Here is an 18,265-nt window from a genome sequence, read left to right as displayed (position 1 = left end):
CGGCTTACGCGGGGGGCTGTATATATTTAGGATATGTATTGACGGGTCGCGACGTCTGAGAGGCAGTGCCCTGACCATTGTGTATTCTTGATCGGTACTCAAGTTTAAATTGACCTGAATCGCGGTATATGCCTTATTCACCAGGATGCACGACGAGGGGCCCCCCTGGAAAGTACTGTACCCAGGGAATTTAGCGTCCATGCCGGGCTCCTGCAAAGCAAGCAGGGCCGGCATATTTCCAAGGGACTGCAGGTAGAGCTGGAGGTGCGACCGTTTTTTCCAAGCTCTAAAACCCCTGCAGTTCCATTGGATAATCTCAAATTTTTGAAGGTTTTTAGCTTTGTTAGGTCGGCTAGCCATCTTTTAGTATTTATTTACGGTGCAGGAGACCGGCCCGTGCCTGGAGCCGGTACGGCCGCCATAGGAGGCCGCACCGGCCCACCAGGAGCCAGCCCCGAAAAGTCTTCGTCCACTGCCTGACGAGAGGCCGTCTTGCGTTTGAGGCTTCAACGAAGTGCGGCGCTTTTGCTTTATGTAGCCCGCCGAACTGAAGTTGCGTTCGCTGCTTGCACTCGTCGCCAAAATTGCTAATATCTTTTTGCCAGCCTGACAAGCTTGGGATATCTCTGCTGCTTGTTTTTCCAGATGACTAAAACTTCAGATGGACAGGCGGACGATTCCATAGAGAGATAATCGGAGAGCTCCCCTTTTATTTAAAGTAGCGAATGGAAAGGAAAAGCGGTAAAGGGCGGTCACGGAAAAGGCGCTGTATGCGTGCTGGAAAACAATTCCCGCTCATTTTTTATATTTCGGATTTGAGTCGGGCTTTGCGCCGGGCCCGAGCCCGGCCCGATAAAACTCCAAGTAGCCCGAGCCCGGCCCGGGCCCGAGGTGGAAATGCGTCGGCCCGCCCGAGCCCGGCCCGCGGGCCGGGTCGGGCTCGGGCTTTCGGGCTACCCGGAGCCCGTGCACACCTCTACCCTAAAGTGCTACGCACTTAAAACAAAACAAGTAGGGGAGGGGCGGGGGGGAGAGCGAGACACCTTGGCTGTAGTATATGGGTTTTGTTGGTGCCCACAGTGTGTGTGGGGGCTTTGTGCTGAGTCATGTATCAGCTGAGGTTCAAAAAAATCGTGCCACTGTATTCCACCAAAAAAATACATCGCAAATGAATATGAGAATTTCATGTTCAGAATGGTTAAAAATTCTTCGATAAAGGACTTATGTCTGACTGGTTGTCGTTGTGTACCCGCTATACTGGATAGATTCGAGAGCTCCCTTTGAAATATTTATACTGTAACGCAACAGTCAATGTGACCTCTATTAGTCCCCGAAGACACAGCAAAGCAACCACACCCAAGGCACAGATCACAGTCAATACGAGTCCCCACAACAGATGATGAAGAAGGACACCACATGACGATGCACATGTATGGATAACGAAGCTGTGATAAGAAATGTCCACGATACCTATTTCTTGTTGTGTTCAAACAATTTCTCATCTGCACAATCTAATTATAAAACCCACACATGTGAAACTAAGCAAAGCTTATGAACATCGAAATGCACTACAATATTTGCATGATGTGGCTTTCTGTTTTCAAAACACTGAAAAAAAAAGTTCGTTTCAGTTTGAGGAAGAGGGGGCAGAGGTAAGAGGAGCAGGCCTTGAAACACATAACAACCATAACTTCTGGCATGCTCCTTTTGGTTCACCCCATTAAGCATAATACAAGTCAGTAAATGTGCACAGGGGCGTCTACTAAACCTTCCTGAATATTTACAAGCAGGTTGCGCATCCCTTACTCAAACAACTACCACTCGGGCCAATAATACATCAGTTTGACTAATGATCTCCGTTAACAAGGCTCGTTTAGCACCCCCTCCAGTCCCCCAACAACGAGCAGTTTAAAGTGGGCTGGAGAAATAAGATCCACTAGTAAGGCAACAGCATTAAGCATAACTCAGAAAGTGTTGAAAGAATGGTATATAAGAAGGTACGTGGGGTACACAACCGTAATTTTAAGGTAGTTTGATGGTCTGAAGTTGTAGGAAGCAGTAAGCTTTTCACGGCAAAACAAAAATCTGTTAAAACGTAAATATTTTAACATAACTATTCATGCAAACAGGTACATCTGTATCATAATATAATGTAAAAAGCTGATTACTGACTAATATACATGCCATACCAATGGCTTTCTTATTCCCAGGACATCAAATAACTTAAATATCTTGTTAATCATGTGCATACTTCAGTTTATTCTAAAACTTTGCTTCAACTTACTTTGTAAAAAAGAAACCTCAAAATTTTCTGTTATCAGTACGTATACACGGCATAGATAAAACCAAACTGGATCATGCAAGCATAATTTAGAACCAACAAGCTAAAAGAAAAAAAAAAGGGTTGTTTGTTTTCTTAAATCTCGATCTACAACCGTCATGACTGTCTTAGAATTAATGCAGTCTAAACCTTATTAAGACCTCACAGTCCAAAAGAAAGCTATTACTCCTGAAATTTCTCTACTCACTGTTAAATCACAAAGGTATTAACCGGGAGCCTTATTTGTACATCCCTGACTACGTCACCCCACGTCTTGATCATGCCTATCAAATCAATGAGATAAGGTGCAGAACAAACTTCTTCAGGAAGGCATTTTTCCCTGAAACAATTCGCAAGTAGAACAAACTGCCATACGGCATTGCCACCATTTTTCATACTGTAATTAAGACCTTGTTTTCCACAGTGGGTTCCGTTTGATTGCCTGGTCTTCGTACCATATCTGATTGGCTGTTTCTTTGTATTTGGCTATGTTTACCTGCTTTTGGTTGACTGTGTCAGCATTGTTTTCACCCCACTGTAATGCCATAAGGTGCTGTGGGTATTTTAACAAACAAATAAATAAATAAATCAGGCATGAATCCAGTTTTTTTTTAAGAGTCTCCAAACACATACTGGATGCTACACTCCATGCAACACAATTAAGAACCCAAAGCACCCTCGTAATCATCCCTCAACTCCATACTTTGCCTGAACTAAACCAAGTTTTCTCTGTCACCTCAAACAATTGCAAAGTGAAACGAGCTTCACTATTTGTCTTCACTTCATCAAAGCTTTAGAATCCACTGTATAGTTTCTCCCCCTTGACATAGCCTTTACTTTTCTTTGTCACATTGGTACACGTTTTCAAAAAGTCTAATATGCATTTTTCCACTGAACATTTTATTAGATAAAAGACCTGTTCCTTTGCATGCATAACTGCGTTATGTTTTTGTATTTTCTTGCCTCGCCAGCTTGGGCGTTAGTATGCAGTATTCAGTAAATAAGTCACTCTAAAGAGAATTTTTATTTGCACCCTTTAGAGAGCATTCTTGCTTGACATTTATAACCGTCACGCGACTTGCTTGCGCTTCCTTTCCTGAAAAACTTAGAGCACTCCGGTAAAGCAAGGAACGATACGCATGACGAACGAGTATTGCTGTAGGACAAAACGACGCCCCAAAGTTAGGAGCTGTCTTAAGAGTGTACTACGTTACCCCCTTCGCAACGGGCGTAAAATAAGAGTCAAATAGGGACTTATTCTTAGCGTTAAACACGGAACCTTTTTGCCGCACTTTCAGTTCCGGTTTCTCTCCACACGCCAATATTATTGCTGCGCCGTTGGAGTTGATAATCTCGCCAATGAAAGTCATCATCAGTTCGGTGATAGGCATGTGGCTCCTTTCATCCCTCAAGAGTTTCGCAAGATAGCTCGAAGGTCGTTCCATGGAGACGCTTCGCCTACTCGGTTCCTGCGTCAACGGCTCGCTCGTTGAAGCGTTGCTTGCGGGAACGCTTGACGCCGTGTAACTTGTTCGACTCTCTTTATCCTCGCAGTAGAGAGAGAGGAAAAATATAGCGCTGTGAGCGCGCTATGGTACGCCCGCATCAGTGCGACATAGCGCGAAAAGTGCACGCGAGGCAAACAGTCCAGAAACGTGACCGCCTTCCTGTCAAACCGGGAGTGCCACAATTTACGCCGCAGCTCGAAATGCGGCTGACGCTAGGTCGAAACATTTCGTCACACAGAACCAACGATGAGATAGTCGCAGAACAAAATCCTACAGAACTAGAAACATACGCCGCTAAAGTACTCCCGAGAAGATGAAGAACGGAAAAACAAACAGTGACGTTGCTGGTGTAGCGCTGCCGAGTGCAAGCCGCGTGAGCATCAAAACTGTAGTTGACGGAAAGAACACGAAGTTCTTGCCAGCGATGCGCTCGCTCAAAACAACCCAAACCCGTCCGCCAGTGTGGCCCCTATTCGTTATCAGCTGAGTTGACACAATTAGGCCCCCACTTCCTCTTGTTGAACGGACAGACCAGGCCGAAAAATAAAGAGAAAAATCGAATCTGGGACAAACAAAAAAAAGTGCACGCTGTATTTTCCCCGTTTACTGACGCTTACTCACAGTGAGCGCTTAGTTTACCGTTTAATTAAATACAATGTTGGTTCGTATTCGCGGACGAGCGTCCGCGAGTGCGATGAACAATCCGCGACGCTGTCAAATCGCTTATATTTTTTGGCCCTGAAAAACTACAAAGCTTGACGGCGGCGGTACTGCTGGCGGCCCGCTCGCTCGGCGATGGGTGGAACACGGTTTTAAGTCTTTCACCGACAATCGCCGATTATCGCGTTCGTCTCTGCTCGAGCCACACATATTTGGATCACCCTCTAGCGAGAATCCATCGCTTTATATGGCGAGAAAACGTGAGAAACGCTTACGAACCCATTCCAGTTGTCTTGTCATCAGCTTTTCGATTTTGTAGGTGTAGTCCCCAGCGGAAGTGTCACCGACTTCCGGCAAACGCGCCCCCACCGCTGCTTTGACACGTTGCGCCATCTGCTCGACAGGAGCGTAAACTGCGTAAACTACAAAGACATGAAACCGACGGGACGGCGAGTGCAGGCAGCCGCTTGTTATGCTTGTTACGTAGTCGACGTGTTGTGAGAGCGTAGTCGCGCGTGTGTAGCACTGTGTGGGACTTTCGTTCGATTCGTTTAAGTGTCCGAGTTCTCGTGTGGCATGGATGATGACCTGTGATAGTGTCTGCGCGTAGGACGCAGCCGAAAAATTGTCAAGCATGTTGCGGGCATCCCAGAGTTGGCGTAGCCTCATCTACAGGAGCACTTATGTTCAGTGTTCGTGGGACTCGACAAGCGCTGCAGCGAGTTCTGCTGCAGGCGCTGCTGCTCCTGCGGCGTCCCCGTCGCCATCACCTGCTCCAGCATCGAGCGGCGTGGATTTCAAGTTTCCCGCAGAATGGGCGAAACGCGCCACGAAGCAGCTGAAGGGAAAACCCCCCGAAAGTCTCGCATGGCATACGGCGGAAGGCATCACCGTGAAGCCGCTTTACACGAGCGAAGACGTCAAGGGACTGCCCGAAGACTACCCTGGCATGTTCCCCTTCACCAGAGGCCCTTACCCGACCATGTACGCGGGTCGGCCATGGACGATTCGCCAATATGCCGGTTTCAGTACCGTCGAAGAGAGCAACAAGTTCTACAAGGACAACATAAAGGCTGGCGTGCAGGGTCTTTCAGTCGCCTTCGACTTGGCGACCCACTGTGGCTACGACTCCGACAATCCGCGAGTCAAGGGAGATGTCGGTATGGCCGGTGTGGCAGTCGATTCCGTAGAAGACATGAAGGCGCTCTTTGACGGGATACCCCTGGAGAAGATATCGGTGTCCATGACAATGAATGGTGCAGTCATTCCTGTGCTGGCGATGTTCATTGTAGCTGGAGAGGAGCAAGGCGTCCCAGTTGGACACCTCTCCGGAACCATACAAAATGACATCCTAAAGGAGTTCATGGTGCGGAACACATACATTTATCCGCCAGAGCCGTCAATGCGCATAATCGGCGACATTTTTGCGTTTGTCTCGAAGAACATGCCAAAATACAATTCCATTTCCATCTCCGGATACCACATACAAGAAGCAGGGGCGAACAACGTTCTAGAACTAGCGTTCACGATTGCTGATGGACTCGAATATTGCAGGACAGGATTGAAGGCCGGCATGACGATTGATGACTTTGCCCCCAGGCTCTCGTTCTTTTGGGGAATCGGCATGAAGTTTTACATGGAGATAGCTAAGATGAGAGCTGCACGCAGGCTGTGGGCCACGCTGATAAAGAAAAATTTCGACCCGAAGAACGAAAACTCGCTGAAGCTGCGTACTCATTCCCAGACTTCGGGCTGGTCTCTCACGGAGCAAGATCCTTACAATAACATTGTCCGCACCACAATTGAGGCCATGGCATCCGTTTTTGGTGGCACACAATCCCTGCACACTAATGCCTTCGACGAGGCACTTGCATTGCCATCCAGGTTTAGTGCGAGGATTGCCAGAAATACTCAAATCATTCTCCAGGAAGAAAGTGGAATACCGCATGTGATAGATCCTTGGGGCGGTTCATATCTCATGGAAGCGCTCACTTCACAGGTGTACGATGAAGCCCTTAAGATAATCACCGAGGTTGAAGAAATGGGAGGCATGGCCAAGGCGGTGGCATCGGGCATGCCCAAACTGCGCATTGAGGAATGCGCAGCCAGAAAGCAGGCCCTGATCGACAGTGGCAAGGAAGTCATTGTAGGTGTAAACAAATATCGCCTCGAGAAGGAGGACCCCATCGACGTCTTGATGGTGGACAACACGAAAGTGAGAGCATCACAGATTGCCAAGATCGAGCAAATTCGCAAGAGCCGGGACAACGCAAAAACAGAAGCGGCGCTGGATGCCATCACAGAATCTGCAAAGACTGGAAAAGGCAACCTATTGGCTCTGGCCATTGATGCGGCTCGACTAAGAGCTACGGTTGGTGAAATCTCCTACGCCATGGAGAAGGTGTTTGGTCGCCACGTCGCATCTGATAGAATGGTGTCCGGTGCCTACAAGTCGACATTTGGAGAGAATGACGAGGAAATTTCGAACGTGATAGCCAAAGTGAATGCCTTCCAGGAGCGTGAAGGACGACGGCCACGTATTCTCGTTGCCAAGATGGGACAAGACGGCCATGACAGAGGTGCCAAAGTGATAGCCACAGGATTTGCTGACATGGGCTTTGATGTTGATATTGGGCCACTGTTTCAGACGCCTGAAGAAGTCGCGCAGCAAGCAATCGATGCTGACGTACATATTGTTGGCGTCAGCAGCTTGGCTGCCGGTCACAAGACCCTTGTGCCAGAGCTGGCAAAATGCCTGAAAAACATGAACAGGCCAGACATACACATCGTTGTTGGAGGTGTCATTCCACCGCAAGACTATGATTTCCTGTACAAGGCAGGTGCTGCTGCAATCTTCGGTCCTGGTACACGTATACCAGTTTGTGCAGACCAAGTGCTTGAACTCCTCTCGGGAAAGAAACATGAAGAGAAAGGAAAGCAGCAAGCATGATCGCATTATTTGGAAATAAAACACACCTTGGTTAAAATTCATCTCTTTCTTAATGCAATTATTGTGCCAAGAGGGTCAGAATTTATATTTTTCTTGTTTTATCTGTTTTTCTTCAAGCCGCCTAACGTCTGAAGAAAAGTGTCTGCACTTTACACAGTTTGCTAACCCATAGTGAAATTTGCCAGCTTGTTGCAAAACAAAACTGAAATGGGCGTGTGTTTAGAGGTATGCCTGCATTTTCTTGCTACACCTCATTTGATTAGGAAAGTAAGCGACCACACATATTACAGCGGCCTGTAAAACGATTTCAACTTAAATATAAACATGGCTCACACAGTTCATCCAGGATACCAGGAAAAGGCACCTTATAGAAACATGGCCTCATATAGTGCATAAAAATTGGGAGAAAAGTGTATGAGCTTACTCTTGCCTTAGGTCCTCCAATTGAAGCAGGGAGACCTTGTAATCGTTGTGTGACATCCCTAAACACGTAAAAGGTTGAACACGTCACAATTTTTATTTAGCCCTGTATATCATCCCCAGCAAGCCTCGCATTTCCTCAATATCAACTTTGTGAGAAATTACGCTTTTTCACCCCTTATACCTCCTTGCAAGTGACGCCTCTGGTTGTGAGACGGAAAGGTGCCTCAAATGAGACCTTTCTTTGTAGACAGTACACTCTTTGTGGGTAATTTTTAGTCGCGCTGGCCTTTTATTTACAATGAAACGAAAACGAAACTACTGACAACGTTGCTGGTCATCTCCAGCAACTGTAGCAGCGCCTGCACCGCATCTTCGTTGTTACTTCCGTTACGTCACGCCCGCTCTGATTTTCCTGTCGGCAAAGTGGGCAAAGCGCCGCCCGCCGACACCGAAAAAGTAGAGTGTACTCTAGAAAAAGTGTGCCCGTGTGCCCATGGTGTGCTCACTGGGATCGCAGTCGCCGACAAGTACTTCCTAAAGTCCGTCGGTAAGTAACAACGTTGTGTGTCATTTACTTCGGCCGCGTTGCGTTAAACCGCTTAGCTTTCAGCAAAACTGGCAAGAGTCGTTGTCATAAGAAAATGATCTTGCCGCATCGTACGCAAGGCGAGACGCATGACTGCATGAATGAACACTCGCTGTCAGGCCCTGGCGCATTATTCTAGAAAGTTCCCTCTGAGTATTTACTAGACGCCGCTCTTTTGCCTCTTAATCTACACGCTAGATTCTGCAGCGATGCGTTACTTAACGCCGCCGAAGGCGCCTCTTCGCTAGGAGTTTTATTTGGTCTGTCAGTGCTGTCGCATGGAATCGCGGACTGTCAAAACACGAATCTCTTATATCACTCGGTTTCTGTGCTTCGAAAATTTGTCGCTATTGTCTATCCTGCGTCGCGGTTGTGGAAATACGAGCGTTTAATTGTGAATTTCGTGTCTCTCATTTGCGTTTCAAGCTCAAGGACTGTTGCGCAAGACCTGAGTCATGCCCAAAACCTTGCTGCAGTGCTACAACAAAGGGTGCCTCAAGAAATTCGATCCCGATGAGAACGCGCCAGGTAAGACGCTTGCTTTTGCACTCGTTGCTATCTAGTCATTCACGAATCCATTTCTGATTGAAACGCCCCGGCATACTTCTGTTACTTTTGTTTTTTTCCACACTTTTTCGAACAGACCATCCTGACTAGTCTTTGCCCCCACAGATGCCTGTGTACATCACCCCGGAAAGCCCGTGTTTCACGATGCCTACAAAAGTTGGTCGTGCTGCAAGGCCAGGACCACGGATTTCACAGAATTTCTAAACATCAAGGTAAAGCAGAGTTTCTATTTATTTCAGCATAAAGCAAATTAGCGGTAATTGTCCGAGGCATAGTCAAAGGCTGGACCACTTGGCAATAACTCCCTCCCTCCCCTTTTTTCTCTCACCACGAGGTGTCGAGCATACAACTACTGCGCAAGCAAACAACTTAGAAATCTAATAATCTACTGGGAGTAGTCGTGACGTCAGCTCTTCACCATTCAGTATCCAAGTGTTTTGCATATAAATGGTTTCCAAATCATCTGTCCGTATTGATGGTGCTATGTACAGTCGCGATCACAAGTTTGGAGACCATGCGATCGCGTGGCAGTGTGCATGCGCGCGCCATTTAACGGCTCGTTGCCTGCAGTCGAGAGTCTCGCAGTGCGCATGCGCGGCCACTCTATCTCACTGGCCTGCTCGCTCGCTTGCTGCACGAAGGCGCGCAGGCCGATTATCGGAATTTGTGGCTGCCGCCACCAGTAGTGCTTTATCACGAAGCAGCGGCGCGGCAGCCTGGAACTCCTTGGTCCGATCTCGGCGCTGTTTCCAAACAACATAAAATTGAAAAGTTTCCGGCGCAGATCGTTATCGCTGGCAGAATGTCAAGATCGAAAGAGCACTAGCCGTTCACTCGACTATGCTCATCATATCATCGCGTCTCCCTATAGTGGCGAACAAACACGCTCCTTGAAAAGTCTCCAAGAGCGAAAAATATTCTGTGGATTTCACGTCTTGCCGGTTAGCCTTCTGCAAGAATGCCGCCACGAGTGCCGGTCGAGGAAAGAAAGCGAATAGTAGTTATTTCTCGAGGGCCTACCACAGCTCCAGATCTGCAATGTGTTAAGGAGGTCTCGGAGGGCGCTTATATAACAAATATAAAGTACTTGCTTTTACAAGCGTTGCGAAATGTTGCCTTCTCGGCAGACGTCTCAACTCCCATTGCTAGGAGACACTGCCAGTTATCGCGAAAGGGCCGAGTTTGGGCCGTGGCTGCTGTGCCGTCAGCATTACTGGCGGAAGCGATCGCTAATTCCGATAATCGGCCCGCGCGCCAGCGTGCAGCAAGCAAGCAAGCAGGCCGGCGAGATAGAATGGCCGCGCATGCGCTCTGCGAGACTCTCGATTGCAGGCAACAAGCTGTTAGATGGCGCGCGTATGCACACTGCCACGCGATCGCGTGGTCTCCAAACTTATGATCGCGACTGTACAATAGCATAACTCTGCTGGCAGCGAACACAGACCACAGCATACACTGACCACGACCAAACTGCTGTTTGGAAGTCGCACTTGTTTGCGTGATTCGGTCTGTGAATGATGTAGCATTGAAATAGCCTACCTTATGTAAAACAGATGGTGCAGTTTTCTTTAATAAACTGCATTTCACTTTCAGGGTTGTACAAAATCCTACCATCTAGACACGAAGCCACCAGAGTCGCCAAAACCAGAAAGAAAAATTGACCCTGAACTTGAGGCTCAACTAGAGGTAGGTCATTGTTTTTGATGCCATTAGTGCCGATGACAGCAGCTGTCATATAGACAGTTTATTGTTGTATCTTTTGCAGTTATCTGCTTTAAGGCGATGCTGTTAAAGGGCCCGTGTCGCAGAAATTCCTATGTCTCTGTCGGCAGTGTTTCGTTGCGAGTGAAAAATTGGCATTGTTCGTGACCGAAAAAATCTTGATAGATGGAGGCGTCACATTATGTGAATTGCACAAGTGGTTGGTTGGTATAAAAGACCCACCGATTACAATGTGCTCAGGCGTGGTTGATCATCATCCTCAGCCACAGTGTCAACAAGTGTGTTGGTGCGTGTATCGCCTTACAGATGCCTAGTGGGTACTTTGCAACTGCACTCGCAGTAGCCATTCTGTGAGAGTTTAAAACAGCCAATGTTCATGCACAGATGTTCTTTTTCTTGTGGCACAATTGAGGTGTCCACCAAGAAGCAAATGTGAAGATCTGAACGGGGCCTGACTACGCTATCACGTTACTTTCTTGAAAGTGAATCTCAAGCGTTCTCCGAATCTTTGTGTTAGAGGAACCCTGAAACTGTTTTGAATAACAGAGCTGAGCTAGTTGGTAAGTATTCATGCTAAAAGACAGGTCTTTTTATTTTTTTTTTTTTCCAGACACCACAGTGTTTGTGGTGTCTTGACTTCCTTCTTGTGTCCGTGTTTGCACGCCCTGTCTTTTAGCCTGAAACTGTTTTCACCATATTTTACAAACCCATTGGGCTGGCAGCACAGGTTGTCGAATCGTTAACTTAATTTATGTAATTTATGAGGTTTTTAAATGTGCACAGTGGTACTGATCGCAACACGTCGAGTATTCCGTCGCACCTGTTTTGGGATATCACTAGTGCGACCAAGCCAGTTGGCTTAGTGTTTTTACAGGCAGAGAAAGTGCTACCAGCCATTCAGTTTTTACTTGTGCTGCAGTTCATGTTGGTCCATACAACTGCATCATCCGGAAAAAGACTCCCCTATATTGTGAAGGAAGGCAAGGTCACAAACAATATGGATAGAATAGTTGAGGTAGCGGAAGAGTTCTACAGAGATCTGTACAGCAGCCGAGGCATTCAGGATGATAACGTAAGAAGGAGTAATAGCGCAGAGAAATCTGACATCCCACCAGTATTGACAGGAGAAGTAAAGAAAGCCCTAAAGGGAATGCAAAGAGGCAAAGCAGCTGGTGAGGATCAGGTAACATCAGACCTGTTGAAAGATGGTGGAGAGATTATGTTAGAAAAACTGGCCACCCTGTATACGAAGTGCCTCTCGACGGGGAGGATACCAGAATCTTGGAAGAATGCCAACATCATCTTGATCCATAAGAAAGGGGACGTCAAGGACCTGAAAAATTACAGGCCCATAAGCTTACTGTCCGTTGTCTACAAGCTATTTACAAAAGTAATTGCTAACAGAATTAATACGACATTAGAGTTCAATCAACCAAGGGACCAGGCAGGATTTCGTACAGGATTCTCAACAATAGACCATATTCATACTATCAATCAGGTGATAGAGAAGTGCGCGGAATACAACCAACCCCTATACATAGCCTTCATAGATTACGAGAAGGCATTTGATTCGGTGGAGACATCAACAGTCATGCAGGCACTGCGGAATCGGGGCATCGACGAAGCCTATATAAACATAATGGAAGAAATCTACAGCGGATCCACAGCCACTATAGTCCTCCATAAAGAAAGCGGCAGAATCCCAAAAAAGAAGGGCGTCTGGCAGAGAGACACGATCTCTCCAATGCTATTCACCGCGTGTTTACAGGAGGTTTTCAGGGCCCTAGATTGGGAAGAGTTAGGGATAGGAGTTAATGGAGAGTATCTCGGTAACCTGCGATTCGCTGATGACATTGCATTGATGAGTAACGCGGGAGACTAACTACAGCTCATGATTACTGAACTGGATACGGAAAGTAGAAGAGTAGGTCTGAAAATTAATATGCATAAAGCTAAAGTAATGTGGAACAATCTTGGCAGAGAACAGCGCTTTGCGATAGGTGGCGAGACACTGGAAGTTGTAAAGGAGTATGTCTACTTAGGACAGGTAGTAACCGCGGAGCCGAACCATGAGAGTGAAATAACGAAGAATAAGGATGGGTTGGGGCTCATTCGGCAAGCATTATCAAATCATGAATGGTAATCTACCACTATCCCTCAAGAAGAAGGTATATAACAGCTGCAGCTTACTTACCTACGGAGCAGAAACCTGGAGACTTACAAAGAGGGTTCAACTTAAATTGAGGACGATGCAGCGAGCGATGGAAAGGAAAGTGATAGGTGTAACCTTAAGAGACAGGAAGAGAGCAGAGTGGGTCAGGGAACAAACGGGGGCTAAGGACATCATAGTTGAAATCAAGAAGAAGAAATGGATATGGGCCGGGCACGTAGCACGTCGGCAGGATAACCGGTGGTCATTAAGGGTAACTGACTGGATTCCAAGAGATGGCAAATGCGTGAGGGGGAGACAGAAAATTAGGTGGGTAGATGAGATTAAGAAGTTTGCAGGTATTACGTGGCAGCAGAAAGCACCGGACCGGGTTGATTGGCGGAACATGGGAGAGGCCTTTGCCCTGCAGTGGGCATAGACAGGCTGATGATGATGATATTGTGACTAATTTCTGATGATTGATGATGTGGGCCATTTAACTGTACACATTGGCTATCTCCTTTGCAAGTAATTGTGCATACTTCGTAGCATCTTCCATGTTCTCTCAACTTGTCACGTAGCTCAGTCCTTTTGGTGCCATTTCAGGCTGCCAATCAACAGAAAACAGCAGTGCGTGCACAGATAACTCCAATCATTAGACCTGATGAGAATGACCCACTTGTGAGGCTACGAAGCTCTGTTGGTTCAAGCCTCACTCCTCTCCTCAGCAAGCTTTCCCTGGAGAAGAAAGTTGTTGTGCCCGAAACTGAAGGTAAGCGTTTCGCACTCACAGCATTTGAGGTGGGTGGTGGGATTGTCACCTAAATTGCTGTCCTTATTTGTTGTCACTTGAAGTAGTCCTTTGGTCATAGAGTTTATTCAGACATGGACACTACATTTCTGTCATCCTTCTCAAAGGGCGGTTAAAAACGAACACTAACCACAAAAGTTCATAAAATCTGATATTTCTGCCCCCGCACTGGAGCCTTCTTAACAATGAACATCAGCTTTGCGACAGTATTTCAGTGTCGTGCAGCAGATGTGTTGTCGGGCATGTCTATTTTAAAAACGCTGGAAATTGCTGGTGCATTTTATCGGCTGCTGTTACACCACCAGCTGAAAACATGCCTATGCCCCCCGAATGGCATGTGCTAAGATCTGCACCCCTTAGAACAGTCACTTATTTGTGATGGGAAGCTGAGTGCATGAGGTATCGTATGTGATCCCAGGTGAATTGCAGCATCAAGCATTCCGTGTTGTCCATGGACACATTGTCGTAGCACAGCCGTTTTCAATGCTACGCTTTCTTGCACTTTGTCAGTACTTTGGGTGACATATCACCCACAATATCCAATAGATCAGCGCTTCATAATTGGTGGAGAAGATGAAAGTGGCATCGCTACAAAATTGTGGCTTGTATTCCTTGTTTGGTCTCGAGACAACTCATTTCACGACTTCGTACATTTATTTATGATGGGAAACTTGAATTGGTTTGCTGGGTCAGCTTCCCCGAATGTACTACCACAAGAAACCAAATAAGGGCAAGAGAGATTTGTCGTACAGCACTAGTGGTATATTTGCATATTTGTAAGGCCTTGATAAATGAATGTTCTTCAGCAAATTTTCATTTTCAAGCAAGGTGTCTTGGGAGTTACTTCAGCTGATCTGTGCTTTACCTTGCAGCTGATAGCGTTGTGACAGTTGGCACAACGTGCAAGAATGCCGGTTGCCGGCAGGTGAGTTCCTTTTTGCAGCAGTAACAGCTGACGGCAACAATGGCAGTAGCAATGGCTGGCATTACCGTAACAATTGTCAGCAAGGTTTTGTCTCAGCTGGTGTACAATTAAACGTAGCATCACTTGCTCCTGTTTTCTTTGCCAACCCCTTAGCCTGTTGCCATAATATTTAGTGTAATTATGAATTCGTAACTTTAGAAACCTTTATCAGACTGCTTCTGATGCAGGGACACATCTGTTATCTTCCTTTCTGAAGAAGATGAATGAATCAGCCAGCAGCAGCATGAAATTCGCTGCCTTCTGAGTACTGCATGTTTCACTTCAGATGCCATTTACATTGATGGTCTAGTAATCATAGAATTGAGCATATGATTGTATGGTCAACGTACATATCATGCCGTCTTCAATTCTTGGGAAATTGGCATAAATTTGGACTGTACGCTTAGTTCGGAAGTCTACTCGGAGTCTGTTATCCTAAGCACCTATATGTGCACTATGTGCATGTTCTGTTTGCCTACCACTTTTTTTCTACGAGTATAGTACATCCCATAACTAGTTGTTTTCCACAACGATGATCTTTTTTTTTTTTTTTTTTTGTAAAAGTTATATTGTAGAGAAAATGACTATTTAGGAAAGACGTTAATGGCAGTGGCAGACAAAATTGTCGTGATAATGACACTGATCACTCAATATTAACAAATTAGAATGCTGCTCAGGGAGGTAAGATGCATTGACAATTTACACCTAACCTGAATGTATACTTGTTTCTTAAATTTCTCATGAAATGACTTTGTGCTCCATGCAACCTTGTGTAAAACACGTTGGCGGGCTAGTTGGTTAGCATCCACGAAGAGCGAGTAAGCACGACTAGACAGAAACGAAGAAAGAAAACAGACAAGGACCGTGGCCTTGTTTCTTTTCTTTCTTCGTCCCTGTCTAGTCGCGCTTACTCTCCGTGGCAACCCTGTCCTTTGATGCACACAAAACTGTGGCAAAATACATGAAATAAATGCATATATCTGCTTGTCTGTGGAAAGACACCTTGCTGCAAATGTTTTGTGAGATTAACGCCATATGCCTCTCACCTTTGCATATAGTTTCAACATGTTGGGCTCTCTCTCTCTTGCTTTTTTTGTGGTTATTCACCACCATGTTTATAATTACTTGCGCCATTTTCAGACGTACAAAGGAGAACAAAGCAACCTGGACTTCTGCTTATACCACGCAGGCTATCCCATATTTCATGAGGGGTAAAACTTTTTTTTTTTCTTTTTCAGTGCTGCTCAATTTCTAGCCCAGTAAATTTAAAGGCAAACATTTATTTATTTTTATCTTTTTTCCACCTCTATGGCAGGATGAAGTACTGGACTTGTTGCCAGCGTAAGACATCAGACTTTACCAACTTCCTGGAACAACAGGGTTGCACGTCGGGCAAGCACGTGTGGATAAAAAAGGTGCGATGCCGCACGGAGGACCATTTAAGTAGTACATTACGCGTGAAATGGTGAATGTTTAAATTACGGAAAATAGAAGCAGCAGTGAGCGAAATTATGTCAAGGAAGTCTTTGGTGCAACACAAATTGACCTTTTCAGAAACGTGCAGCTGTGAGTTCTGTCTCTGCCGTAGTTTGCATTCGGTTGGGAATGTGAAGGCAGCATGAAAGTTTTTCCTTTCTCTCAAACTTCTTGTTTTTAGTGGTCATTGGTAGCTGCTAGCATGTGTACTGCTGAACCCTCCGACATTTTTCGAGTATATTGTGGCCTTCCAAGTGTCATTTAACCCAAGAAGAAGAAACCTGGCGTAAAGGGGGTGCGTGCTGTATTTTCTCACTCCTTTCCAAAAGATGTAAAGCTGCTTATGGTGTCGATTCACCATATTAGCCATTGAAGTGAAGGAGGTGACATTTTGGTGTAAAGGAAATGGCAGCAGCATAGTTTTTGTAATCGTGTATTTCATTCCCTTTAGCAAGAAACATTCATTTGAGACAATGATATTGGTGTGCTAGTCAAGAAGTAGCACAGTAAGATGATATCAGCAGTGCCGCTTTTGCCAACATCTGTGGTATTGGTGCATACTACTTGCTCATGAGATCTTTAACGATTGCTGGCTTTTACAGAAAACCGCAGAAGCACAGACGTCGTGTCGTTTCGACTGGTACCAAACTGCAAATTCTGTGGTAATCAGTATTTTTACCAAGCTGCCTATACCCGACGAATCGTATGTGGAAGCAAACCCAGTCAAGTTGCACCTGCACATTACCTTCGGGGAAGACCGTACCGTCTACGACCAAGTCATGGTGCTTCATGGAGTGAGTGGTGGACACTTATAGAATTTTTTTGTGTGTGTGACCCGCTAAGCTAAACTACTGCACTGCATGATATCACTGGTGACAGCCAAGTTGCCTGGCTTCATCTAGGGGCAGCAACATTTGTGGCGACGGCAACATCGATTGCCCACTGTTAAGTTTGTAGGCAGATACTCTCGTTTAATGAACTTCACTTGTTTCAGGCCATTCTTTGCAATGCTGTTTTTATGTGCGGCAATAAAAGCTACTCCAACGACCTATCACCAGCTTCGAACGGAAGATTCGGAGACCACAGAGAATTAAAATTTCTTTAGAGATGAATACACTTTTCATAAAATTGCAGAACACAACCAAGTTCGTATACATGACGAGAACATTGTGAGAGTTAGCAGGGCATGTATAGTAGTCATTCTTTTGTTTATTGCGACAAGAGGAATTGTGTTATCATCGGAGGTGAAAAGAAATCCTTGGAACACAGAGTGTCGCACTTGCCCTGTCTTTCTTTTTTGTTTGGGTTGGAGGAGTGTGTACAAAGCATGCATGTGCTAATGTAGGAGAAGGCAAATCTGCTTGTTGAAATGAAAAAGGCTCTCGCACCCTCTGTTCTAAGGATTTTTCATCTCTTCAAAATTCCATCTTCCCCTGAACTAGTACATTATTTCATCATCAGAGTTTCATGGAGACCACACTGTCAACGGGTTCAGTAGGAAGATGTAGTTTAAGTGGCCAAGATATATTTTCCCTTCATTAAAATGCACCATTATCATCTTTTATCGGTGTTTGGCCATCAGTTTAGTCTTTTACACAGTCATTTATATGACCTCTTTTCATTTCATTTACAATTTGGATCCAGTGACTATGGCAGCTCACATTGGCAATGCGCCAATGTGAGCTGCCGTTTTATGTGGCTTCTGTTTATTATAGAAATTTTTTCTTCTATGCAACAGGTAATCGATGTGGAGAAAAGTACAGTGCAGTACCTTGGAACCAAAGTTGAGGTCAACCTCAAGAAAAGGGACATTGTAAGCTGGAGGCTGCTGACTGTTGCACCACCAAAGCCACGTATTCAGGACGGCAACGGGGACATCAAAGACACGTGAAACAAGCCTCGTGCCAGATATGCTTCATGGCAGCAGCTCAGGCAGGGAAATGTTGAAACAGTTCATCTAACTTAATGGAACATCCTAATCAAAGAACCTGTGGTTATCATTAAAGAGATTTGACCTTGTTCCACATTCTGTTTGTCGTTTAGCTTTCTTCGTAACCATGTGGGCAGTGGTTGTACGCACATTTTTTCCAGAGTGGCTACAATCGTTCAGCCACTTCATATGCAGAACA

The 18,265-nt window shown here is 45.7% G+C and overlaps 3 protein-coding genes across 7 annotated transcripts in view; 2 read left to right on the top strand and 1 right to left on the bottom strand.

Annotated features, from left to right (window-relative positions):
• Positions 1-4,886, bottom strand: part of LOC119396526 (SH3 domain-containing kinase-binding protein 1) — a 39,834-nt gene extending 34,948 nt beyond the window's left edge. For all 3 annotated transcript variants that reach the window (XM_037663782.2, XM_037663784.2, XM_037663783.2), the window contains exon 1: positions 4,768-4,886. In XM_037663782.2, coding sequence (XP_037519710.1) covers positions 4,768-4,771 — 4 coding nt within the window. In that variant the 5' untranslated portion in view covers positions 4,772-4,886. The remainder of the gene's footprint in view (positions 1-4,767) is intronic.
• A 57-nt stretch (positions 4,887-4,943) lies between these two features.
• Positions 4,944-7,475, top strand: LOC119396525 (methylmalonyl-CoA mutase, mitochondrial). Its single transcript, XM_037663781.2, has one exon. The coding sequence runs from the start codon at positions 5,123-5,125 to the stop codon at positions 7,436-7,438; it is 2,316 nt and encodes a 771-aa protein (XP_037519709.1). The 5' UTR covers positions 4,944-5,122; the 3' UTR covers positions 7,439-7,475.
• An 857-nt stretch (positions 7,476-8,332) lies between these two features.
• On the top strand, positions 8,333-18,164 carry LOC119396523 (cysteine and histidine-rich domain-containing protein 1). Of its 3 annotated transcripts, none has more exons than XM_037663777.2 (10): positions 8,333-8,408; positions 8,874-8,975; positions 9,120-9,226; positions 10,608-10,700; positions 13,492-13,657; positions 14,569-14,621; positions 15,801-15,871; positions 15,976-16,075; positions 16,739-16,930; positions 17,875-18,164. In XM_037663777.2, the coding sequence occupies exons 2-10, from the start codon at positions 8,903-8,905 to the stop codon at positions 18,025-18,027; spliced, it is 1,008 nt and encodes a 335-aa protein (XP_037519705.1). In that variant the 5' UTR covers positions 8,333-8,408; positions 8,874-8,902; the 3' UTR covers positions 18,028-18,164. The 3 variants fall into 3 exon arrangements, with proteins under 3 accessions (XP_037519705.1, XP_037519707.1, XP_049273088.1); XM_037663779.1 differs by having other exon boundaries at positions 8,353-8,408; positions 8,880-8,975; XM_049417131.1 differs by having other exon boundaries at positions 8,353-8,410; positions 8,855-8,975.
• Positions 18,165-18,265: the final 101 nt, after the last annotated feature.

Source organism: Rhipicephalus sanguineus, chromosome 6, assembly GCF_013339695.2.
Source record: "Rhipicephalus sanguineus isolate Rsan-2018 chromosome 6, BIME_Rsan_1.4, whole genome shotgun sequence".
NCBI lineage: Eukaryota > Metazoa > Arthropoda > Arachnida > Ixodida > Ixodidae > Rhipicephalus > Rhipicephalus sanguineus.
Note: the sequence above shows the minus strand (reverse complement) of the source record. Positions and strands in the feature narration are given on the sequence as shown.